This window comes from Sorex fumeus, unplaced genomic scaffold (genome assembly GCF_029834395.1).
Source record: "Sorex fumeus unplaced genomic scaffold, SorFum_2.1 ptg000122l, whole genome shotgun sequence".
In the NCBI taxonomy this organism is placed as follows: Eukaryota; Metazoa; Chordata; class Mammalia; order Eulipotyphla; family Soricidae; genus Sorex; species Sorex fumeus.
The window spans coordinates 8988631-9013155 of record NW_026606179.1 but is presented as its reverse complement, the minus strand read 5'-3'; the positions used below and the strand labels follow the sequence as shown (position 1 = coordinate 9013155).

The 24525-nt window shown below is 54.9% G+C and overlaps 3 protein-coding genes across 5 annotated transcripts; 2 read left to right on the top strand and 1 right to left on the bottom strand.

The window, feature by feature from the left end:
• Window positions 1-1029: 1029 nt before the first annotated feature.
• MBOAT7 (membrane bound O-acyltransferase domain containing 7) lies at window positions 1030-9004 on the bottom strand. Of its 2 annotated transcripts, XM_056135782.1 has the most exons (8): window positions 8677-9004; window positions 8122-8200; window positions 7894-8023; window positions 7352-7478; window positions 5013-5172; window positions 3966-4326; window positions 2368-2544; window positions 1031-1581 (listed from the first exon to the last, which is right to left on the bottom strand). In XM_056135782.1, exons 2-8 carry the CDS (start codon window positions 8195-8197, stop codon window positions 1188-1190), a joined length of 1425 nt encoding a protein of 474 aa, XP_055991757.1. In that variant the 5' UTR covers window positions 8198-8200; window positions 8677-9004; the 3' UTR covers window positions 1031-1187. The 2 variants fall into 2 exon arrangements, with proteins under 2 accessions (XP_055991758.1, XP_055991757.1); XM_056135783.1 differs by lacking the exons at window positions 7352-7478; window positions 8122-8200; window positions 8677-9004 and having other exon boundaries at window positions 1030-1581; window positions 7894-8007.
• A 286-nt stretch (window positions 9005-9290) lies between these two features.
• Window positions 9291-13656, top strand: TSEN34 (tRNA splicing endonuclease subunit 34). 2 transcript variants are annotated; one of them, XM_056135798.1, is made up of 5 exons: window positions 9291-9394; window positions 10088-10334; window positions 10527-10770; window positions 10918-11175; window positions 13202-13656. In XM_056135798.1, exons 2-5 carry the CDS (start codon window positions 10092-10094, stop codon window positions 13387-13389), a joined length of 933 nt encoding a protein of 310 aa, XP_055991773.1. In that variant the 5' UTR covers window positions 9291-9394; window positions 10088-10091; the 3' UTR covers window positions 13390-13656. The 2 variants fall into 2 exon arrangements, with proteins under 2 accessions (XP_055991773.1, XP_055991774.1); XM_056135799.1 differs by having other exon boundaries at window positions 10918-11185; window positions 13157-13393.
• A 3057-nt stretch (window positions 13657-16713) lies between these two features.
• On the top strand, window positions 16714-21423 carry RPS9 (ribosomal protein S9). The gene is made up of 5 exons (XM_056135812.1): window positions 16714-16736; window positions 17016-17131; window positions 17333-17455; window positions 19776-19962; window positions 21170-21423. Exons 2-5 carry the CDS (start codon window positions 17035-17037, stop codon window positions 21345-21347), a joined length of 585 nt encoding a protein of 194 aa, XP_055991787.1. The 5' UTR covers window positions 16714-16736; window positions 17016-17034; the 3' UTR covers window positions 21348-21423.
• Window positions 21424-24525: the final 3102 nt, after the last annotated feature.

The following is a 24525-nucleotide window of genomic DNA, read 5'->3' as shown; positions in this document are numbered from 1 at the left end:
AAGCATTCAAGGGGGCCCCTCCCAGTGGCAGGCAGGCAGGAGCCAACTTCCTCCTTCCTCTCCTCCAGGAGTTCCGCCCCTCCTACTCCTCTAAGGCCTGAATCCCCCCACCAAGTCTCACCACCCTTGGCTGGAGACTGGGCCTCCTGGTGCCCCCCTTCATCCCTTCACCCTCACCCCTGGCAAGCATGCTCCACCCACTCCCGGGGGTAATGCCAGGGCCAATATGCCCCTCCTGCCCAGGCTGGGGGTGTGGCATCGCCCTCCCCTGCTCCCCTCCCAGCTCCTACCAGCTCTGGCCTTCTGGGGTGCCATTTGGCTCCTAGAAGCTCCCCATGGGGACTCCATCCTGCCTGAGGCCCCGCAGCTGTCTGTGGGGTGTCTGCAGCAGGTAAGGGAGGTGCCGCCCAGGGGGAGGAGCCTGGGCTGTTGGCCTCGGTCTGGGAACCAAGTCCAGGGAGGCCACACCCATACAGGAAGGCCTGGGGCAGCTGCACCTCACACCTCTCAGTACACCTCAGCACACCTTGCTCCTCTCTGCACACATACACACGGAGCTATCTCTGTGCAACACTTTATTGGGAGAGATTTACACGCATAAACACACACACACACACACACACACAGCTGAGCTGTCTCTGTGCAACACTTTATTGGGAGAGATTCACACACACACACACAGCTGTCTGCGCAACTCTTTATTGGGAGAGATTTACACATTCTGACTCTGTCTTTGGTCAGAGTGACAGGAGAGTGGCCACATGGAAGTTGCAGGAAGGGCGGTCCCAAAGCCTAAGTCTCTGTGTATCTCAGTTCTCCCTTTATGAACCTGAAGTGGGTTCCCTCCCGGGTCTGAAATACTGGCGTGATGAGTTAAAAGTGGAGAAAGACACGCCCCAGGGGGTCCCACTCCCAAACCCTGGTCTGAAGCTCCTCCCCCCACACTGAACCCTAGGGAAGGGAACCGACCCACAGCTACTGGGCGGGGGAAGGCAGCACTGCTCCATGGACACTACATAAGAGAACCAGTGATGTTCTCACAGGTAGTCCCAGTGCGACAGGAGGCAAAACCATGTTATTCAGGAACCTTCTGGGTGGTGGCCAGGCCCCAGGACCGCCGGGCAAGGGCTGAGCTGGGAAAAGGGGACCTCAAGGCCCGGGCACAGAAGCTGGGGCAGGGCGGCAGCTCACTCCTCCCGGAGCTTCTCCGGGGCAGGGGCAGGGCCTGTGGCGAGGGACGAGGCCTTCCGCCGGCCGGGACCGCCCCCGCCCAGCGCCAAGCCCAGCCCTAGCACCACCACGGCCAGCACGTGGATACAGTAGTAGATGGAGGCCCAGTAGCGCAGCGTGTCGCCCAGCGAGAGCAGCACGAAGCCCATGCACATGTAGTCGTAGGCGCGCATCTTCAGGAACCAGTGCACCCAGTCCCAGGCCTGCTGGCCTCTGGGCCCCAGGCGGCCCCGCAGTGCCGACTCCACACGGCCCTCGGCTGCCAGGCACAGCGGAATGGTCAGGAAGCTCAGGTAGTAGCCGGGGTGCAGGCCGTGCCAGTAGGCGCTCAGCAGCATGGTCCAGGCGCTCCTGGGAAGGGGGGCCGTGAGTCCGGGACCAGACCTCCTCCCTCAGACCCAGGAACCCAGACTTTGCTTGGACTGTAGTCTAGGGGCCTTCCCATGACACCCCACTTACACCCCCAACACACGGGACTCCCTGATGTACAGAGGTGACACGGACAGAACCTGCCCTCAACAACTGAGCTCCAGGGTCCCCCAAAACATGGATGCTTCCCTGTGGCAGACAGGAGAGCCCCCTGGCCCCCTTCATCACAGAGCCCGGGTCTGGGGCCCTGTGCTGCAGTTTGGAGGGAGGTGCCAATCTCTATAGATACGAAGGGAACGTCAGCAGAGCAGCACAGCCCAGTTTCCCTGGATCTCCAGCTGGAGCCTTCCTGGCCTGGCTGCACAGAGGCCTCCATTTCATCCCCCTGCACACATGCCCGCCAACGCCCAGGTGGGTGCACCTGGCAGGCCTCACCTTACCCACACCTCACACCGCATCTGGTTCCACTGACACCAGTGCAAAAGCATTAACCCTTTGTTTTTTCTCTTGTTTTGGGGCCTCACCCAGTAATGCTCAGGGGTTACTCCTGGTGGTGTTTGTGGGGCCATATGGGGTGCTGGGGATCAACCTGGCAAGCACCCTCTCCGCTGTACTCTCTCTCCGGGCTCCCTCTTTTCTAAGCTTTCTGCGGAAGTGGCTGGCCCAGGTGCCGGCCTACCAGTCTGCCTTCACACTGCGCTGATATGCCCTAGAAACAACCTTCAGGATGCTTGGGGGCCGAGGGCTGCCCAGGGTGTGTGGGCTCACCTGAGGACGTAGGAGCGGAAGGGCGAGCTCTTGTAGATATACTGGGCCAGCCACCATTGCACAGTCATGTTCCAGTAGCGCATGCCGTCCCGCACCCGCACACAGAAGTCTGTGCCGTAGCAATCGATGTTGCGGATGGTCTCATAGTCGTACTCCAGGGAGGCCGCTTTCTCCGGACTGGGAGGGGGTGGAGGATGAGGGTGGGGGACAGGCCTGCAGCTCAGCCAGACCCCCGCCCCATGCCGGCCACTGTCCCAGCCCCAGTGCTAAGGTGGGGACTGCAGGCCAGAGGCAGCTCACCAACTGTGGGGAGTTGCCCTGGACTAGGGGTCTCCACGCTGGGCTCCTCTGCGGCCTAGTGTGGTGGGTTTGGAGAAGCCCTGGGTGAGGCCCCTTCTAAGCCGGGGCACACTGCAGTTGCTATGGAAGCTTTCCTAGCGATACAATGGCCCCCATGTTCCAGCTGCCTGGGGACCCTGAGTGGTTTGTTGCTAGGGAATGACTTTCCTTAGCAACAAGGCCTTGGATGCTCAGGAGAGAGACCCAGGGGGCCGCCTCCTGGCTACTGGTCCTAATGATTGTTCAAGATGTATCACGTGTGGTAATCTGGTGGCTCTAGGTCCCTGGGGCCCACAGCTGTGCCCCACCAGAACAAAAGGTGGGCATCGCTGGATTGCCACATGGGCCCAGAAGAAAGAACTTTCTTCTTGCATCACGTTTTCCAGGGATGTCCTCCCTAGCAACCAGGAAGGGGCACAGAAATTATGGGGTAGGGGGGCCCTCCCCTGCCACGCAATGGCAGTTCAAGGCTCCAAGGGGGGCAGTCTTCTGGCCAGAAGTGACATTCACGACACCAATGGGCTGAGGCAGAGTGGCAACCCATCCTGGTTGTCAAGGATGCCATTCCCTAGCAGCACAGGAGCAGGGCTTCCTTAGCAATAAGACCCTGTTGCTACTAAGTCTTACCTACAGGGAAGGAGCTGGGAAGGGCAGGGGACAGGGTGTTGCTAATAACAAGTTCAATGTATGGCTGGGGGGTGGGGCTTGCATGGAAGGAGATGCCCTCCCCCCCACCCTGGCGGCAGACTGCAGTCTGGGATGCTGTTTCTATAGAAACTGAGGGCAACTGCAAGCTGTCACTGAGGTTCCCCTATCTGAGGGGTGGGCGCTGCCTGAGGGAGGCCATTTCCATAGCAACAAAGAAGGCCAGGAAGGAAAGGGATGGACAGGGTTGCTAGGCTCCCTGGCAACAAAAGGCTACCTGTCCTCAGCAACCGACCAGGAACCACAGGGACAGGACAACACCGGCAAGGCAAGAGGGGCTGCATGTGACTGAGACGGCCCCATCTTATGGTGGCAACACGGTCGCTCGCCACCCATGGGACGGGAGGGACAGGCGCTAGCAACACGGGGGCAATTCATGGGGATCAAGGGTGTTCCCAAAGACGGGAAGGCAGGCCGTGGTGGTCAGGGGTGATGGTGCCAACCCCTGAGGTGGCCCTGCACCTGTTTCCCGCCATCCTCCCGGCTAGGGGCAGGGCCAGCCCGTGGCGACAGGGCCGGCTGGGTCTTGGGCAGCCTCCCTCCCGCCGCCTGACCTGCTGGGGGGTGGGCATTGGAGGGTGGGGCCGCCCCCGGCCCGGGCTTTGGCGGCCACGGGGTAGGCCCCGAAGCCCGCGGCAATGCAGCCGCACTCGGCTGCAATCCAGGCCACGTAGAAGCGCATGCGGAAGGCGAAGAACACGGGGATCATGTAGAAGAGGCGGGCTGGCAGTGGGCGGGCGTAGAAGGCATCCTCACGCACGGCCTCCAGTGGGAAGAGGTGGGAAGACAGCAGGAAGAGCAGGCCGAAGAGGGGCGCTGGCCAGGCCCGGCGGAGCAGGGGCCGCAGGCTGGGCACGGCCTCGGGGAACGGCTGCTCCAGCCAGTCCAGGTAGGTGCGGTAGCGGAAGAACGGGCCTACGGAGGGAGGTGGCATCAGATGGGGGTCCAGGAGGCAGAGAAGAGAGAAACAAAGCCTGGGTGAGGAGACGGACCCCGATCTGGGCTGGAGAGATAGTGCTGGCCTTGCATGCAGCTGACCCTGGTTCAAATCCTGGTACCACAGAGGATGCCCTGGATCCTGCCAGGAGTACTGAGTACTGCTAATCCCTGAGTACTGCTGCAAGAACCCTGATAGCAGGGAGAAGAGGGACAGACACCAGGCCCTAAGGTGGGGACATGGGGGATGGGCCTTGTCTCAGGGGCTCAGGAGGGGGAGGAGGGTGCAGAGTTCCCAGGCTTGCCCCTGGGCTTTGTTCTGGGGAGCCTGAGAAGCATGGGCAGGCCTCCACAAGGTGTGTCCATCCTGGGCTCGCTGGCTGCATCCCACCTGTCCAGGCTACGGGGGAAGCTGCTTTAAAGGTGGGGACTTCTTTTTGAGGTGAAAGTGGCACAGCTGTGCAGATGTCCCCAAGACCCAATGGCCGCACTGTGGGTGCACATGGTGTGATTGCAGCACCCGGCTGGGATGTGCCAAAAGCAGGAGAGCCTGGCACCAGGGAAATGACTTCCTGCCATGGACAGAGGGGTCCCACTCAGGGTGGACAGAGACAAAGGCTTGGGAGGGAAGGCAGGGAGCTGGGGGGGGGGGGTTGGGTGCTCACCCGTCATGATGCCCACATAGCAGTAGCTGTAGCTGAGTGTCTCCAGGAGCGACGGGATGTCGGGGATCATGCCCAGGCTGGGCGGAGTGCGGAAGCCCAAGGCGATCTCCTTCCTCTGGGCCTGGTGCAGGTCCTGAACTTCACTGGCCAGGCTCACGAGCTGGGGGGATTGGGGGGCAGCTCAGACCTGGCCTAACCTGCACCTCCCTCCCTCCCAGTCCCCACGAGATGCTGAAGGCCGAGGCCCAGGGCTCTCTGTTGGGCCCTCCCAGCTTCTTCCTTGGAGCTGTTCTCTGGGCTGTTTTGGGCCTATGCTGTGCTCAGGGATCACTCTTGGCAGGACCTATGTGGTGTTGGGGATTTGGACTGGGGTTGGCAGTGCACCAAGGCAAGTAATAGGAGTGATAGTACAGAAGGTAGGGTATTGGCCTTGCACGTAGCTGACCTAAGTTTGATACCCAACACCCCATATGGTCCCCTGTGTCCACCAGGAGCCATCCCTGAGTGCAGAGCCAGGAGTCAGCCCTGAGCACTGCTGGGTGTGTCTCCAAAACCAAACCAAACCATACCACGCAAATATCTTTTTTTACACTCCACCCTGTGAAATACACACACACCAGGCAAATATCTTGACTACTGTGCTCTGGCCCTTCCCCAAAGCTCTGTTGAGAACCCCCATCTATTCACCCCATCTTGCAGGCACCCTGCGTTGTGTCCCTTCAGAGTGCCTCATACTTTTATCCACCCCCCAGGACTCCAGACTGATCGTCAGGTCAGCCTCTGCCAGTCAAGGCTGTTGCTGTACAATCAAGAGCTCAGGCTGGAAGCCTTTCCCATTCCTCAACTCTGACCTTGGTGCACCCTATCCTGGGGCTGGACACCCCTGTCCACCCCTCCCCTACTCACTGCCCTTCCCAACAGCAACTTCAGGCCCAGAGGGGCTGCAGGCTCAGAGAGGCTCAAGCCCAGAGGGCAGAAGGTGGGGTGACGGTAGAACCCAAGCCAATCTCTTGATTCCTTGGGTGCCAAGGATGTGGGCACTGTCCCCATTAAGCTCCCCCATGGCCTATCTAGGCTGCAGCGAAGAGCTTCAGTTTCCCCCCCAATGCGGCAAAAAGGCTAGAGGTACACTGATGGCGCAGATTCCTGCTACGCAGCCAAACTTTCAGGATGGAATCCCACCTTCTGCCCCTTCTATGCAGGGCTTTCACCTGGCTCTGCACTCAGGATCACTCCTGGTGGACTTGGGGTGCCGAGGGTCGAACTGGGTCAGTCACATGTAAGGAAAAGGCCTATCCTGCTGTGCTATCATTCTGGTCCCTAGATCTAGTATTTTGACCTCCTCGGGCACTGAACAAGGACATCTCTCTCTCTTTCCTTTCTTTTTCTTTTTTGGGTCACACCTGGCGATGCACAGGGGTTGCTCCAGGCTCTGCACTGAGGAATTACTCCTGGCGGTGCTTGGGGGACCATATAGGATGTTGGGAATTGAACCTGGGTTGGCTGCGTGCAAGGCAAATGCCCTACCTGCTATGCTATCGCTCCAGCCCCTCCTTTTTTTTTTTCTGGTCACACCCGGCAATGATCAGGGCTTACTCCTGGCTCTGCACTCAGGAATTACTCCTGGCAGTGCTTGGGGGACCATATGTGATGCCGGGATTGAACCTGGGTCAGCTGTGTGCAAGGCAAATGCCCTACCCACTGACAATGACATCTCCGAGGATCGTTAGGCACCCTTCCACCCCTGCTGCTTCCTATATTTCAGAGCTCCCACCTCTTGCCTTCCTCCAGAGAACCACTTTCTGTTCAGGGCTGTGGCGCTGCAGCCCCAGACTCGGTAGCAATGAGTGAGCCCCTGGTTTAGGTGTGTGGGCCTGGCCTCTGATCCGTTTCCCTGGTGCATGCTGGAGGGGAAGGCTGGGGCCTGTGGCCATAGGAGTCAGAGGCGGAAGCAGGCTGCTCAACAGTAGCTCAGCCCTCTCTGATCTGTTCCTTCTGTGGACTGGCCCCTAGTCTCCCACCATGGCCCCCCATTGCTGATTTTCACCCTGGGGGCCCTTAGGTCTAGACTGTTAGCCCAGGTACTCTTTCGTCACCACTTTCTTCCCAAAGCTGCCTCTTATCCTACACTGTGGGATGAGACACCCTACACCGTGCCCAGTGGACACTGAGCTGTCTCTGGCCGGCGCAGTGATCTTCTTCAGTTATGTAGGGTTCTTCCTGACCCAAGGGAAAAGCTGAGGGATGAAGTCCTGTCTCAAGGTGTTTGAGAGAGGATGGGGTCTCCACCTGCCCGGGGAGTGGTGGGGAGTGAGAGCAAAAGGATGGGAGTGTCTGACCTTCAATGTCAGCAGCAGCTGGACCGCGTTGGTGAAAGGCGTGGGGGTGGGCAAGCCCAGCAGGCCCAGCGCGCGGAAGAACAGGAGGTAGGAGAAGGTCCAGGCCAGGGCCAGGGCATGGCAGGAGCTGGGTAGAGGCAGAGGCGGCTGTGCTGGACATGGGAGGGCACCCCTGCACAGCCCAGCAGCCCACCATACTCCTCCCCCCACCTTCCCAGACAAAAAGTGGGGTGACGGAATGAGCTGACTCAAAGAGCAGAAAGGGGGGAGAGGGGGAGGCAGGGCTAAGAGAAGCTTCTAGGTGAAGCCCATCCAATCCTCCTTTCCTTTGGGGGAAGAGAGGGTTGGGAACTGTGGCAGGGACCACGAACATCCTCCTGGAAACAAATGTGGTGGCAGAACCCAGAAATAGGCAGGACATAGAAAAGACAACGGAACATATCCGACAGAGAGACAAGAGACACCCAAGAGAGGCAGGAGACCTGGAGACAGACAGGGGAAACAGGTGGCCCCACCCATCTAGCATGCCCCCAATTTCTCACCAGGGATGGGCCTGAATGAGGGCCCAGGTCCCAAGGACAGTGATCAGGGAATGCAAAGTGTGGGGGCCGCAGGTGAACAAGGTGAGCCCCAGGCCCACGGCAGCTGCCCCCCATCGCTTCAGCCCAGGTCCTGCAGGGAGAAAGGAGAGCATAAGCCTGGGACCTTCCAAAGGGTCCCCCAGTCCGGCCCCCCTTTTTATTTTCCACTGGGGAGGGAATCTGACTCACCAGCTTTCTTAAAGAGGAAGCCGATGGGGATGGAGATAAGAAGAACCACTAGATACGTCCATTCTTCAGGCGACATGGTCTGGGGAGGGGCAGGAGGGGAGCTCCAGGGCTGGATCCAGAATGCAGCCCTCCGGGTTTAGCTTCCCGCACCCCCACCGAGGATCCAGGCTCCAGGCGGGTACGGCTCTGCGGAGAACCCAGAAAGGACGCCTCTCGCAGCCCCCCACCCCACTCTCCTGCGAGGACCCAGGCACCCCGCGCTCTCTCCTGACCCCCAGTTCCCACCCTCCTGGAAAACCCGCTCTCTGGAGCGCAGGCCCGCAGACCTTTCGGGGTTCGCACCCTGAAACCGGGGGCGGTCTCCCCGCTTCAGTCCCTTCCCCAGCCTCGCTCCTGCGGCGCGCACCTAGAGCTGTCCGATCGGCTCCGGCAATGCCACAGGCGGTTACGACACCTCCCCGCCTGATCGCACTCCGCCCGACGCCTCGGTACCCCGCCGCCCCACGCTGTCCCACCCCCACCTCCTCTCCACCTCATCCAGGCGCCCCTGCCCACCTGGGCCCGCGGCTCCGCGCCGCCTGCCGGGCAGGAGGCAGCCGAACAGTGGCGGCGGGCCGTGCAGCTCCCGGTCCAGCCCTCGCCCGGCCACGCCTCCCCCGCCCTGCACGCCCCCGCGCCGCCTCCTTTTACGGGGTCCACCCGGCTGCGAAGTCCCGAACCGGCGGGGCGGGCCGAGCCGGGAAGACACCGGGCCCGGGCGCAGTGAGCACGAGTCCGCAGCTGTACCGGGATCCCTATCCTCCGAGCCGCGAGCACGTAGAGGGGAGGGGCTCCGGGCTCGGGAAAGGGCGGGGCCCGGAGCTTCGTGCTGCGAGCACCGTGACGGACCAGAAGGGGCGGGGCTTGGGCTCAGCGCTCGGGAGGGGGCGGGCCCCTGCTTCGCGTTCCTTCGGGCAGAGTCCGAGGCAGCTCAGCCGGGGTGTTGGAGTGGGCACGGCGGCCTTCGGCTCTCTTCGGAGATAGTCGAACCCCTCACTGCTCCCCTTGGGCGTGGGCGGGGCCAAGACTTCCGGCCGGATGTGGGCGGGGCCCGATTTGAGTTTCCTCCGGACCCGGTCGGCCCGTAGGAGGGGCTACGGCCCTCGGAGGTGCTGAGGCCAGAGTGAAGCAGTCGGCTGAGAGAGGGGGAATTGGGGGGACTAAGTTGTCCACTGGAAAGGGAAGGCGGGACGACGGCGCTGCGGGGCGGCCCAGGGTTTCCCGCCTCGTTGAGGTGTCGATGGCTCGAGGGGTCGGCTTGGTAGCGGGGTTGTATGTATGAAGCGGCGCGTGGCGCGGTACGTAGGGGTGTTCCCGCCTGGACTGCGAACTGGCGTGGCGAAGGGGAGCGAGGAAGTAGACGCAGCGCTCGCGAGTGGGAAGGATGGGGCCCCCCACCGCCTGATTCGCGGGCACCCGTGTCGCCCCGAATTCCGAACGCAGGAACGCTGGCTCTCGGCCGGAGCCGGAGCCTCGGCTGTGGGGCTCCCATTCCGAACGTGGGGGCCCTAGGGTAGCTCGGCCAGTTCGAACTGGCCTTTCGGTAGTTCGAGAAGAGGGGCCAGGCTCCGAGCCATCCATGGGGGCGTGGCCTCGGCCCTGGGAAGACGCCTACTTTTCAATAGGGCTGGAAAAACCCTCGGAGCAGGACCGGGTTTAGCGCCGGTCTCCTCTTTTGATTGGCCCAGCGGATCTCGCTAGGGAGGGGGCGTGGCCTCGGGCCCCGGAGCCTGAAGGGATACTCGGGGGTGGGACCTAGCCTGCACGAGGCAGGTGGTAAAGGTCCACCCGGGGGAAGCTCCACCCTTCAACTCTGGGGGCGGGGTCCGGGGGCGGGATTTTGAGGAGCCCAGGAGGCGTTTGGAACGCTCTGGGACGCGGGCGGCTCTGTCCCTGTTTGTTGACTACCTGTACCCGGCTCCCGCAGGAGGATGCTGGTGGTGGAAGTGGCCAACGGCCGTTCCCTGGTGTGGGGGGCAGAGGCGGTGCAGGCGTTGCGGGAGCGACTGGGCGTGGGGGGCCGTACAGTGGGCGCCCTGCCCAGGGGGCCTCGCCAGAACTCGCGCTTGGGCCTCCCACTACTGCTGATGCCGGAGGAGGCGCGGCTCCTGGCTGAGATCGGTGCCGTGACCCTGGTCTGCGCTCCGCGGCCGGATCCACACCAACACAGCCTGGTAAGGAGGCGGATTGCACCCGGGGGAGAAGAGCCTGGAGATCCTGTATGGGAGGGATTATGGAATAACGTGTTAATAGTCTGGGATCCCCCGCATAAAGGCCCGAGTCAGGAAGGGGCCCGAAAGTTGAATTCCTGACTTCGCACTGAACAGCGATGCCTGAATCAGGTTCCAGCGAAGTTTATTTCTCAGGCCCTGGAGTCCTTTAAGCGCCAGCAAGAGCAAGGCTTCCAGGAACAGAGTGCCCTCGCGGCCGAAGCCCGTGAGACCAGGCACCAGGAGCTCCTGCAGAAGATTGCCGAGGGCCAGGCTGCCAAGAGGCAGAAGCTAGAAGATTCAGGCACCAGTGAGAGCCAGGAGAAAGCCAGTGGGAACCAAGTTGCAGGAGAGAACGAGGCCACTGCCAACCCCACTTCTGAAGAGCCTGAGGAAGCAGGTGCCGTGGAGAGGCAGACTCCAATGAGGGAGGGCAGACGAGGGTCTTTGAGAACTTCTGATGGGCACCAGGGCCTGGGGCTCCCTGAGGATGTTGGGAAGCCCCTATCCTTTGAAGTTACCGAACTCTTCCATTCTTCTCTCCCAGGTTCCTCATCTCTCCAATCAGGACCTTCAAATGGGGTGGCTCCCTTGCCCAGGTCTGCGCTGCTCGTTCAGCTGGCCACCGCTCGGCCTAGGCCCATCAAGGCTAGGCCCCTAGACTGGCGTGTCCAGTCCCAAGACTGGCCTCATGCTGGCCGGCCTGCCCATGAGCTGCGCTACAGCATCTACAGAGACCTGTGGGAACGAGGCTTCTTCCTCAGTGCTGCGGGCAAGTTTGGGGGAGATTTCCTGGTCTATCCTGGTGAGTCTGGGTTGGTACTTGTTCTTCACAATCCCACTGTAGTCTGCATTTTCACTTTTGTCTAATTTTTCTTTTTCTGAGGCCCTTGGAAAGGCAAGAAGCACTCAGGAATCCAAGATCATTTGGATAGCAATTTAGTCCTTTTGACCATACACTACTTTGAACCAGAAGTTCCCCTAAGAAACTTACATAGCTATTTATGTAAAGTGTATAAAAAAGAAACCCCCAACCCCCCTAGCTGAACCCAGAAGTATTCATTGTAGGATTCTTTATAGTACTAAAATACTAGAAACAGCCAAGATGATTCACTGTCACTGTCCTTCCATTGTTCGTTGATTGGCTTGAGCGGGCCCAGTAACATTGTTACTGTGTTTGGCATATCGAATACATCATGGGTAGCCTGCCAGGCTTTTCGGTGCGGGCAAGATACTCTCGGTAGCTTGCTAGGCTCTCCGAGAGGGGCGGAGGAATCAAACTCCGATCGGCCATGTTGGCTGTGTGCAAGGCGTAAACGCCCTACCCGCTGTGCTATTGCTCCAGCCCACCAAGATGATTATTAGTTGTTTAGTGAAATGTCAGTTGTTATAGAAACATTAATTGTGAGAAAGAGAATGGAGGTTCACATACTACATGCCTTTTTAATCAAATAACTATAAAGGGAAAAAGAACAATTTGTAGAAGATGCATGATAAATGATAAAGATGCATGATAGAAGATTGGCAGAGCCTGGCAAGCTCCCCGTGGTATATTCGATATGCCAAACACAGTAACAACAAGTCTCATAATGGAGACATTACTGGGCCCACTCGAGCAAATCGATGATCAACGGGAGGACTGTGACTGTGACTGCATGATAAAAATCAATTTTGTGGTGGTGTTTGGGCCACATCTGGTAGTGCTCAGGGTCCATGTGATGTTGGGAATCACAGTGAATTAAAAAATTGGTAGTGAGGGACCGGAGCAATAGTACAGCTGATAGAGTGTTTGCTTTGCACGTGAGCAACCCAGGTTTGATTCCTTACAACCCATATAGTTCCAAAGCCCTCCCAAGAATGGTCCCTGAGTGCAGAGTCAGGAACAAACCCTGAGTACAGTGGGTATGGCCCTCCCCCCAAAACATATTGTAATGAGTGACTTTATTGTGGAATTAAGCAGTGAAGAAAAATAAATCTGTATAAAATGACCCTAAGAAGGAAAAATAAAGCCCCTTTAAGTAGTCAGATCATAGGAAAGGTTGGGAACTGCCCTTAAGTCATTTGCAGATGACTTTTCTCAGACAAAATTTTTATTTTAATTTTGGATTATAGCTTTGCAAAGGTCTGTGTGGTGCCAGGGACTGAACAAATCATGTTCTCTTTCAAGCAATCATCACTGTGGGCCCTTAGACTGAAATCATTTTTTGTTCTGTTCTTTTGTTTTTGAGCCACACCTAGCAGTGCGCCAGGCTTACTCCTGGCTCTGCAGTCAATCCTGGCTCAGGGGACCATATGGAATGCCTAGCGAGCACCTTCCCTGCTACACTATTGCTGCGGCCCTTCAGACTGAAATCTTAACTGATAGGCCAGAAAGACATCTCAGGGCTGAAGTACTGGAGGGCTGATATGCACAAAGCTCCGAGGTCAATTTTGGGTACTACAGGGATCCCAAGTGTTACTGTGTGTGGCTCTGGTAGTTTCCGGCATTGCTGGACCAAGCGTCACTAATCACTAGGGCTGAGTATCACAGGGAGTGACCTCTAGTCCCTTGAGCACTGCTTGGGAGGTCTCCCACAAAATTTTTGGTTTTTGGGCCATACAAATGGCACTCAGGGTTTACTCCCGGCTCTGCACTCAGGGATCAGTCCTGGTAGGGTTCAGGGACCATATGGAGTGAATGGAATTGGACCTGGGTTGGCTGCATAGAAGGCTGTACTATCTCTCCGGGCTCCCCACAAAAATGTTAGCAATCACTAAAATGTTCCATTTCCTCTGGATACTTCAAGTACTCTGGCACTGGAAACTGCTAGCTGCATCTTTCCCCTACCCAGGCGACCCACTCCGTTTCCATGCTCACTACATCGCTCAGTGCTGGGCTCCTGAGGACGCCATTCCTCTACAGGACCTGGTGTCTGCCGGCCGTCTGGGAACCAGCGTCAGGAAGACACTGCTTCTCTGTTCCCCACAGCCTGATGGTAAGGTGGTCTATACCTCCCTGCAGTGGGCCAGCTTACAGTGAGCTCCAGAGACCTGGGATGGGGCCGTGCCTGTGACAGGAGCCTTTTTGGATATTCCCGAGCTCATCTCTGCATGGAAGCTAGAGCACCCTGTGTTTGATTTCAGACTTATACTTCATGCTTCTTAGGTTCCTCTGTTACAAAGCACTTCTTGGCTATGTGGTTTTTGTAGTTGTTTTGAAACTGAGTTACCTGAGAAGACTGGACTTTATTTGTGTGTTTTCTACAGGGTTTGGGTCTCAATAAACTTGTATAAATGTGTATTTGTGGATCCTTAAGGCACCTAAGAAAAGTGAATGGCTCATAGGTAGTTGAAAAGAATGCTCCATGTTTATCAGGGAAATGCAAATTAAAACAGCAATGTAACACCATTGCACACCAATTTGAAATGGCCCAAATCCCAAACACCGACATCCACTATTGGTGGGGATGTGGAATAAAAGGAACTCTACTGGTTGGAATGCCACTTAGGAAAGTGTTTTTCACAAAATGAAAGATATTTGGTTTTGAAAACTAGCTTCTGAAACCCTTGGATTTCATAAGTGAAAGAGCCACAAGGGTATCTTAATGATAAAAAAAAAAATCCCTGTTCGATGACTGGTTAAAGAAACTTTGGTACATCACACTATGGAATACTATGCAGCTGTTAGAAAAAGATGAAGTCATGAAATCTGCATATAAGTGGATCAACATGGAAAGTATCATGTTAAGTGAAATGAGTCAGAAAGAAGGGACAGGCATAAAAAGATTGCACTCATCTGTGGAATATAAAGGAACAGAATGGGAGACTAACACCCAGGAGTAGTAGAGATAAGGACCAGGAGGTCTGCTCCACAGCTTGGAAACTGGCCTCACATGCGGGGGGGGGGGGGGGGGGAAGGTAGCTCAGATAGAGAAGGGAACACCAAGTAAAGGATGTTGGGAGGACCATCCCAACCGCGAGTTGGGAGGTTGAAAGACGCATATTGAAAGTAGACTATAGATGGAACACAATGGCCACTCAATACCTCTATTGCAAATCACAACACCCAAAAGGAGAGAATAAAAGGGAATGCCCTCTTGCTGAGGTGGGGTGGGGTGGTGGGGAGGGATGCTGGGAACATTGGTGGGGGAGAATGGACTCTGGTGGAGGGATGGGTAAATGATCATTGTATAACTGTAAGGGAAACATGAAAGTTCCTAAGTTTCTAACTGTACCCCATGGTCATTCACTAATAAAAAAAATAATCTAAAAACAAAACAAAAAAATCCCTGTTCAACAATTCAGGTGTTTATGCTGAGACAATTTTGGGAATCCCTGAAAACTGAGGGCCTGTTGCCAAGGGAACCAAACAAATGAGTTGATTTTTTGGGGGGTGGGAGGTATTTTTTGGGCTAACTCCTCGCTCTGCACTCAAGATATCACTCCTGGAGAGCTCAGGAAACCATGAGATGCTGGAGATTGAACCAAGGTCATCTGCATGCAAGGCACACACCCTGCCTGCTGTGCCATTATTATTGATCCTGGCCTCGAATGATGCGAATTCAAACATTTTTATTTTGGGGCCACACAGCATATTCAGGGCCCTGAACCCAGAGACCAACGCTGAACAGCAACAGAGGGAAAAAAAAACTTTTTTTTTCCCCTTTTTTTGCGGGGGTGGGGGGGGTGAAGAGGAGTTGAACCACACTTGGAAGCGTTGAAGCCTTACTTCTAGATCTGTGCTCGGGCATCACTCCTGGCTGGGATCTGGAGGTCCAAAAGTGGTGCCAGGGATGGAGCCTGCGCTTTCTGTAAGGGCATCATTGTACTAAAGTCTTTGGTTGTTTTTGCTCTGGGGCCACACCTGGTGGTGTTCAGGGCTTGTGGGCTCAGGGGTCACACCTGCTGGGGCTTGGGGAACTATATGGAGTGCCAGGGATTGAACTCATGTTGGCCATGTGCAAGTCAAGTGCCTTACTGGCTGTATTATGCTGGACCCTCCCTTAAAGCCTTTGACAACAAAGCTTGCCCTCAGCTAACTCCCATTAAGCCCTGGCACCACAAAGTGTCCCCCGAACACTGCCAGGGATCACTACTGGGCACAGAGCCAGATGAGCCCCTAAACTCTGCCGGGTGCGGCTCAACCTTATACCCCTGCTATTCCCCCCCCCACCCCCCTAAACACATACATACCTCAGCCCAGCTAGAGTGGCTGAGTACATTTTCCCTATAGGGAGGTCTTGTGCTTCATCTCAGGCACTGATGAATATTGCCCCCGAATTAAAAAAGCCAGTAGTAGTTTTTTTTTTTTTTTTTGCCGCGGGGTGGGGGGATTAGTCCTTCAATGCTCACCCCAGGGTATGTCTGGCCACACTTGCAGCCATGCAGGTCCAGGGATCGAATATGAGGCTTCGAGCATGCTAGATGGCCAGATGGCCCACCCATGCCTGGCGGTGCTCAAGGCTTTTTCCTCTCGGCTCTGTTCAGGGATCACAGAGGTGGGCTGGAGCAACCATATAGATGGGTCACGGGGACTGACTCTGGGTCAGCTCTGTGCAAGGGAAGTGCTTCAACCACAGTACTAGCTCTGCAGCCCCCAGTCTTTTTTTTTTTTTTACGCGGCGATGCTTAGGGCTTATACCTGGCCGTACTGTGGCCATATGGGGTGCCCGGGATCGAACCCGGAGCGGCCTTACCCTCTCTCTGTACCATGGCTCAGCCCCCAGTCACTTTCTGTACTTCTTGGGCCACACCAGAAGTGCTCAGGGCAATGCGGCGCTAGGGATGGAACCAGGGCGCCCGCATTCAAAGCCGCGCTCAGCCCGGTCCCCAGGACCGGTTCCGGCTTGGAGTCCACAGCCGGCGGGGCTCGAGGGGCTTATCTGTGCCCAGACCCTCGATAGGCGCCGTCCCGCCGCTCGCTCCCCGCCCTCACTCGGCCGCCATCCGTCCCCGCGTGCTGCTCCGTCCGCGAGTGAGGAGGCGCTCGGGGGCGGGCGACAATGCGCGGCCTCCCCTCAGCCGCGCCGCCGGGAAGGCCTCAGGTTCTCAGAGCGGGATCCGGGAGGAGTTTGCGGGTCAAGCCATGATCCCAAAGTACAGCAAAACTCAGTGGCCAGCGGGCGGGACCCGAGGTGCCTCCGCCGTGGGCCTGCGGACCTCCCGCTGGCCCCGGCTCTGACACCAAAGCCGGCCCGCGAGCGAGAGAAGCCGGGCGCGCAGTTCCAGATAAACGCCCCTCTCCACTCGGCCTCCGGCCACCGGCGCCTCTTCTGATTGGTCCAGGTGAGCGCCGTGCGCGCTGACGTCACGGGGCGCTGGCGGAGCTATAAAAGCGCCGCGGGGGCGCGCGCGCTCCTCTTTCCCGTGGCTGAGGGCTGCGCTAGGGTGAGCTTCTCCTCCAGCTTTCGTGCCGCGGTCGAGGGGGTTGCGGGGGGTTGTTCTCTGGTAGCGGGGACCTTCCGCAAGAACGGGAGGGAAGTTGGCGACGCAAATACAGTGATCGGGCGGGTCTGGCCGCGTTTGTGAGCCTGATACCGGCTGCAGACGCCGCGGCTGCGGGTCTCGCGAGAACCGCGTGGGCCTCCACGAGGTTCGGCCGCCGTTGTGCGATTGCGCAGGCGCGGCCCCGCCGCCTCACGGTCCTTGCCTTCCCCCTCCGCGCAGGCGGCCGAACGGAGCCAACATGCCGGTGGCTCGGAGCTGGGTTTGTCGCAAAACTTACGTGACCCCGCGGAGACCCTTCGAGAAATCCCGCCTCGATCAGGAGTTGAAGCTGATCGGTGAGTGGCAGGGCCCGGGTTTGGGCCGCGGGGGTTGGGGGAGGCTGGTGGGTGGCTCGCCACGTGTCTGTCCTACTGGGTTTTCCCGGCGTTTTCCTCCCAGCTTTGAGTTGGCGCTTCCCCGGGATCAGATACTCTGAGCCGAGGCCACTGGCCGGCGGGACCGAGTGGGTTGTCGTTAAGCCACCCGCTCTCTTGCAGGCGAGTATGGGCTCCGGAACAAGCGAGAGGTCTGGAGGGTGAAGTTTACTCTGGCCAAGATCCGTAAGGCCGCCCGGGAGCTGCTGACGCTGGACGAGAAGGACCCGCGTCGTCTCTTCGAAGGTGGGCCGGAGGGAGCCCCGGGAGGGCGGCCATTTAATAGGACCAGGGGATCGGGAAAGAGCCAATTTCCGCTGTCCCTTATGCGTGTAGTTTTATTCTACTTCAGCATCGGTGCTTCAGTTTACTCTTGGCTAAGAGGAAACCCTGTACAGAAAAGCCTGGTCACAAGTCCCGGGCGATTGTTACATTGTATACTAATGATGGTTCAAAGGGACCTCGCTGTGTGCCTTTGTCTAAGTGACACCTGAGGGAATGTATGGATGAGAGGACACTCAGATCATGTGGAGAAACTTGGGAGTTTGAAATTGAGGTGCGATAAAATTTGCCATTCTAAATTCCTACATTGATGGGCGCTCAAGGGAGGACTGCAGAATATAAATGCCTACATGTAATACTCAAGGATACACACAGCACACATTCTGAAGTCCCCTTCTGTTTGTGCTACCGGGTGGGGTTTTATTAAGTAATTTGACCCTTCAGTACATTGTTTTGTAGCTTCTTGGAAGTTTCAGTGAAATTTAAGTTTGGCTTAAATTTTTAAGATCCCACTCTGGTGGCAGGGATGACATGACATGACAGGATGAGATTGAGAGGCTGGAGTCCAAGGTTTTATCTAGTAAATGAAGCCATTTATCACCATTTGTGGTCCCCAGTCATCCTCCTGACTACCCCAGGTCCTTCCTTGGTAGCCCATGTGCTCCTCACCTTCTAATATTTGAGCCCAGTCAAATGATCAAGTAATTTCTCTGACTTGTGTTCAAGAATCTGACTAAAACATACTGCTTGAAATTCATGTAATCATAATTTTATTGAACATTTATAATTCAAAATAATGCTAATTAATAAAAATTGTTTACCTCTCCTCAAAAAAAGCCATCTAGCCCCCTACAACAGAAAGCTGAGCCTGCAGTGCCTGCAGTATTGACTCACTGGCCTAGCCATGTTTCCCTTCCGCCTTTCCCACTAACACTGATATTAGGCAGAAATGTTACTTAAATGGAAGGTTTCTCTAAGACATTTGCCTGAACTTAACAGGCATCAAATTCCATTCTCTAGTTGTTGTTTCCCATCACAGGTGGGAAGACATGTATGATTGCATTGTTACGTCATCTTTTTCTGTTAAAAGATTAAAAATTGACACCAGTTACAGATAAGAATTTATATACACACTTTTTTAAATTAGTCAAATTAATATTTTGGGAAATCAAAAAGGGACATATTAGGACATAGTATGTATTACTGTGGTTTGGTCCCCCCCCAAAGAAAGGTAATTTCAGGGCCTGGAAGGGCGGTGGGTAGGGCATTTTCCTTGCATGCAGCTGACCTGAGTTTGATCTCCGGTATCCCATAGGGTCTCCTGAGTGCAGGACCAGGAGTACCCCTGAGCATCACTGAATGTGACCCAAAAAGCCTCCCCCAAACCAAAAGTAATTGCAGTATATGCTTGCAGGAGTTTGGGCAGAGTGTTCTTTGAACAATGATTAAGTCAAAGTTTTGCTCGTTTTTTGGGTCATGCACAGCTGTGCTCAGGGCTTGCTTCTGTCTGCTCAGGGATTCCTGGCAGGCTTGGGGTATCACAGGATACTGGGGGCATCAAACTCAGTTCAGCGTGCAAAGTGCTATATTCCTTGTACTTCAGCCCCAGTATCAAGCATTTAAAATTAAAAGCTTGGATTACATATAAAGTGCAAAATAAAAATAGGTAAATCTGTTCTTTAATGTCCTAGTTATTTTAATATCATTTAAAGGTCAGTAAATGTCTTACTAAACTAAACTTGAAAATTATTTTTGAAATCTGAAATTTTTAGTGTTTTTTTTTTGTTTTTTTTCTTGCTTTTTGGGTCACACCCCGTGTTGCACAGGGATTACTCCTGGCTCGTGCACTCAGGAATTACTCCTGGCAGTGCTTGGCGGGGGACGATATGGGATGCTGGGAATTGAACCGGGGTCAGCTGGGTGCAAGCCTTACCCATTGTGCCCCGTCTTTTTATTAGCCAAATGGAGGGCTGGAGCAATAGCACAGTGGTGGGGTGTTTGCCTTGCATGCAGCCAACATGGCTGACTCGAGTTTGACTCCTCTGCCCCTCCCGGAGAGCCTGGCAAGCTACCTGTGACCTATTCGATATGCCAAACACAGTAACAAGTCTCAAAATGAAGACATTACTGGGCCTGCTTGAGCAAATCCATGAACAACAGGGGGACAGCCAAATGGAGCTCATACCTCTGAACTGGAGCTTACCGGTCTGTACAGTTACTTCTGGATGTTACTTATATTGCTGGAATAGCCGAGGTCAGAATCTATGATTGCTTCTCTTTCCAGGTAATGCCCTGCTGCGGCGGCTGGTCCGCATTGGCGTGCTTGATGAGGGCAAGATGAAGCTGGATTATATTTTGGGCCTGAAGATTGAGGATTTCTTGGAGCGGCGGCTGCAGACGCAGGTCTTCAAGTTAGGCTTGGCCAAGTCCATCCACCATGCTCGGGTGCTGATCCGTCAGCGTCACATCAGGTACCATTTGTGGGCTTCAGGGCCTTTGCATCCACTCCCATCCTTGCCTCACTAAGCCTGCTATCTGTCTCTTGTGCAGCCCTTGGAGGTGAAAGGTTTGAGCTTAACCTTGAGGGTGCAGATTAACCTAGACACACTGCTTGTGGAGAGTGGGGGAGCATCACAAACAGCCCCACTCTCCAGTAGCCCGGCGCAAGGGTCACTGCGGCCTGAGCCGTACACCTTGCGAAAGCTTCTGCCCGGCATCAGGCAGGTGGACAGGTAAACAGCTCTTGATCTGCTAGTGGGGAGGTTGACTGTCAGCCGTGGGTGAGTGGCTGCCACTTGATTGCTACCATACTAGGTAAAAAGAGGTTGGAAACCAGACCCTGGTGAAATTGCATTGCCACGCCTTGCTGGCACCCAGCTGCTGTGATAGCACAAAGTGGGCCTAGGATTGCGGTTTGCCTTTTCCATGAACTGAGCAGCAGTACCAAAAGCTGTGCTGTCGTAAGTGGGTAGGATAACTGCACAGGGAATTTTGGCTTTTGTCCTTCAGCTCTGGGACATACAGGCCTCTTGCTTTTCTGAGCTGATTTTATGCAGCCTAATTTCAGGTTGCTAGTCTGGGGAAATGGAATTAAACTTCATGATTCTGGCAGTTAGAATATTGAAAAATCAGATCTCAGGTTCAGTATCTTCACACTTTGGTCTTTCTTGTTTTTGCTTCTCGCTGTCCTGTAAAATTAGAACTCAGGCACTGAAACTGCGACTTTTTTTTTTTTTTTTGCTTTTTGGGTCACACCCAGCAATGCACCCGGCAAGCTACTGAGAGTATTCAATATGCCAGACACAGTAACAACAAAGTCTCCAATGGAGACGTTACTGGGCCCGCTCGAGCAAATCGACGATCAACGGGAGGGCCTTTACCTTTTACCTTTACCCAGCAATGCACAGAGGTTACTCCTGGCTCTGCTCAGGAATCACCCCTGGTGGTGCTCAGGGGACCATCTGGGATGCTGGGAATCGAATCCGGGTTGGCTGCGTGCAAGGCACACGCCCTACCCTCTTTGCTATTGCTCCAGCCCCCTGCAACTGCGACTTTTGAGCCCAGTAGTTGGATAGGATCAGGATGGCCTTGCATGACGGTCACCATGATACAAGTGGAGGCAGTGGGTGGGGCTTTGTGGCTATTTCCGCACCCCCTTCACTGGCCATCTCCTTCCAGGGTCCGCAAGCAGGTGGTGAATATTCCATCCTTCATCGTTCGCCTGGACTCCCAGAAGCATATTGACTTCTCCCTTCGATCACCATACGGTGGTGGGCGCCCTGGCCGCGTGAAGAGGAAGAACGCCAAGAAGGGACAGGGAGGGGCTGGCGCAGGTGATGATGAGGAGGAGGATTAAGCTTCGTGATCCTCTTCTGACTGGTGGGGCATTTCTAGTTTTCCACCAGATATTAAAAAATATTCACATTTTGGGATGTTTCTTTGTGTTCTTTTCTGGTACCCGTTCCATATAGAACAGCATGCTTGAATTGTTGGGACTGCTGGGTACAGAAGGGAACAGCGTCTATTCATGCCTCTGTCACAGTGGGACAGCAGTGAACTACATGTATGTTGTGGGTTGGGAGTCATTTCCAGGCACAGGAGGTAGAGGGCACATTTGACTTTTCTGGCTCTTTAGAAGTTAGGGTGAGTGGCTGGAGAGATAGCACAGTGGGTAGGGTGTTTGCCTTGCACACGGCTGACCTGGGTTCGATTCCCAGCATCCCATGTGGTCCCCTGAGCACCACCAGGAATAAGTCCCAATCATAAAAGGCAACAATAACGACACCAACCATTATGCTGATGGCACCTGCAAATCATGTTTCTCTTAAAAATGTAATTAAAGACCATTTTCACAGGGCTGGAGCAGTAGCATAGCGGGCAGGGTGTTTGCCTTGCATGCGGCCAACCTGGGTTCGATTCCCAGCATCCCATATGGTCCCTGTGTAGGATAACACTCTTGTTCTTTAGGTAGCTTAGATTTGTCAGGTCACACCCATCTAAGGACACTGAACTTGTAAGCAGTGTCCCTTCTGTGTGGACACAGGAAGACAGTATTATGCTTTGTAACTTGGGAGTTGATTGACTCCGAATAATATTTATTCTTGAGCATCTGATTTCTTGACTCAGTTTCCCTTAGTTCCTACCACCCCAAAAGCAGGGTCCCGACGAGGGAATGAATGGACCCCGGGCAAGCTGTGAGCTACCCTGGCATCGAAATGGGCCAGGCCATAGAGCCAAGATACTCAACTATAAGTTGAGGGCATGATCATGGACAAATGCTGTCATGATCCAAAAGTAAGTAACGACGAGACTAGGACCCTACTGGAGCTAGAAAGATTAACTTGGCCTGAGGACTGCAAAATGTATAGTGAGATGTTCTCAGGAAGAACCAAACTAAATTTATATCTCTTACTGTGCTCATACAGAATGACATTGCTAGAAATATTAGAAGTAGATTTATTACAACTATTTAAGTAGATTACTAACTGAGGGAAGAACACACCCTTGTTGGGATCCCACCCTTGGGGAGATCTCCTAGTAATCTGAAGTAATCTCTGTAGATGAGATTTTATCCTTGAGTTAATCTCCTGGAGGAGTGATCTTACCTCTCTTTGTTGATTCGTCAGTATTCAACCCACCTTTATGTCACTGCCTTATGTGACTGCTATATAAACTAAGATATATAAAATATATCTTAGTTTATATAGCAGTCACATATGCTATATGCTATATAAAATAAGCTCTGAGAGGAGAGTCAGAAGCGAGAGAACTCGAGCTCCAGAGATCCAGACTCAGAGCCAGAAGGAGAGAGGTTCCAAGATTGGGGCCCAGGAGAGAAGGAGGCAGAGAAAGACGGGAGTGAAGAGGATTGGAATAAACTACTATTGATACAGACCGACTGGCCTCGCCCTTGTTTCTTCCGTCTGCCCTTGGCCAACAGCCGTTCTGATCCAGGCCACACACAGCGGCTCAAGAGCACCGAACGCAGGCGGTGAGACAGTGCCATCCAGTGAGCCCGTGAACACACAACCTTCGGCATGATAAGATTTTACATCCCTGGAGCACTGCCAGGAGTAATTCCTGAGTGCATGAGCCAGTAGTAAGCTCTGTGCATTGCTAGGTGTGATCCAAAATGGAAAAGGAAAAAAATTTTCACTAACTGCTGGATCTCTGCGGGATGCCATCAACTCCTAGCCCACTCTCACCCTAATTTTTTTTTGCCTTTTTGGGTCACATCCAGCGATGCAGAAGTTACTCCTGGCTCTGCACTCCTGATTAGATAGGATTAAGGACCCAGCGGGGGCAGAGACTGCAGTCTCTGCCCCCGCGCCTGGGTGTTCCTTCCCGGAGTCCCTTGGAGGGGAGCGGGTTGAGCTTTCCTCCCCGCCCCGGCCAGGGCTACGGCAGCCGGAGACCTCCAGGACCAGCCACCACCATGCTGAGACCACTCTCCGCACACCTGAAGGTACTGGCAGAGGGACAAAGCCACGCGGGTTCCGGGGCCGAGACCTCCAAGCCTACTCGAATTGGAGTCGAGCATCTTCCACCCAGATCCTCCAAATTCCAGTAGGCGGGGGTCACACCCACCACCTGGCCCCCTGGCGCCGTGTAATCCCATCAGCGGCCAAGACTCAGAGACTATAAAATCCAGATCCCGGAACCGGGACATCTTATCAGAACTTTTCTTTATGACATCTTATTATCTCATTCCTACTTTGGACAAACTTGCAGGCTATCGAATGTAGCCTGCCCACAGGGCAGAGTCTGGCAAACTCCCCGTGGCCTACCAAATATGCCAAATACCAGTAACAATGATGGGTCTCATTCTCCTAAAGAGCCGTGAATATAATCTCAGGGCTAGGATGAAAGAGACGTTACTGGGGCCTGCTCGAGGCAATCGACGATTAACAGGATGATGAAATGAAATGAAAAAGGACCCAGCGAAGCACTGGCAGATGGCTCAAAGGGCTGGACCTATGCTTTGTGCATGAGGGGGACAGGTTTTGGCGCTGCACCAATGTGGCTGTGGTCTTACAAACCTGGGCAGGAAATAGCCCTGCCCCAGCATGGCCAAATGTGGCTCAAAAGACAAAAACCCTGCATTGGAGGTTTCTGAAGACATTTGGGGTCAGGAAGGAGACCTCCTTCCCTTTTCTCTAGTGATAAAAAGCCATTTCAGGCAGAGGAGGAAGTGGCTTGGGAAACCAGAAACCTCAGTAGCTGTACCCAGGGGGTTGCAAGGCCGTCTGGTTGGTGGGGAGGTGAGGGTGGCTTTTAAGTCATTTGAGCTTATTTGGAATGGGTGTAGGGTCTTGATGGCAGCATCAGAGTCCTTGGAATTAGTCACTTTGGTAGGGATGTAAGCTGTAAAGAGCATGGTACACTGGGTTGCAAAAGGTTCCAAAAGCTGAAGTGTCTAGTCTGTAGTCTGTTAGTCGAGTATCTGTGGATGCAGTCTTGAGGCCACCCCATCCCTCATCTAACAGCCAGCTACCCTTGGTTTGGGGCCCCAGGAGGACCTGAGACAGTGGTCT

Excerpts from the sequence above, each read along its gene's own strand:
- MBOAT7 (XM_056135782.1), bottom strand. The coding sequence starts at position 8,197 with ATGTCGCCTGAAGAATGGACGTATCTAGTGGTTCTTCTTATCTCCATC. Across the intron at positions 7,479-7,893 it reads CTCATTCAGGCCCATCCCTG|CTCCTGCCATGCCCTGGCCC; the intron begins GTGAGAAATTGG and ends GCCTCTACCCAG. Across the intron at positions 1,582-2,367 it reads TTCCGCTCCTACGTCCTCAG|GAGCGCCTGGACCATGCTGC; the intron begins GTGAGCCCACAC and ends CCCCCTTCCCAG.
- TSEN34 (XM_056135798.1), top strand. The coding sequence starts at position 10,092 with ATGCTGGTGGTGGAAGTGGCCAACGGCCGTTCCCTGGTGTGGGGGGCA. Across the intron at positions 10,335-10,526 it reads ATCCACACCAACACAGCCTG|GCCCTGGAGTCCTTTAAGCG; the intron begins GTAAGGAGGCGG and ends TTTATTTCTCAG. Across the intron at positions 11,176-13,201 it reads AGATTTCCTGGTCTATCCTG|GCGACCCACTCCGTTTCCAT; the intron begins GTGAGTCTGGGT and ends TCCCCTACCCAG.
- RPS9 (XM_056135812.1), top strand. The coding sequence starts at position 17,035 with ATGCCGGTGGCTCGGAGCTGGGTTTGTCGCAAAACTTACGTGACCCCG. Across the intron at positions 17,456-19,775 it reads CCCGCGTCGTCTCTTCGAAG|GTAATGCCCTGCTGCGGCGG; the intron begins GTGGGCCGGAGG and ends TTCTCTTTCCAG. Across the intron at positions 19,963-21,169 it reads ATCCGTCAGCGTCACATCAG|GGTCCGCAAGCAGGTGGTGA; the intron begins GTACCATTTGTG and ends ATCTCCTTCCAG.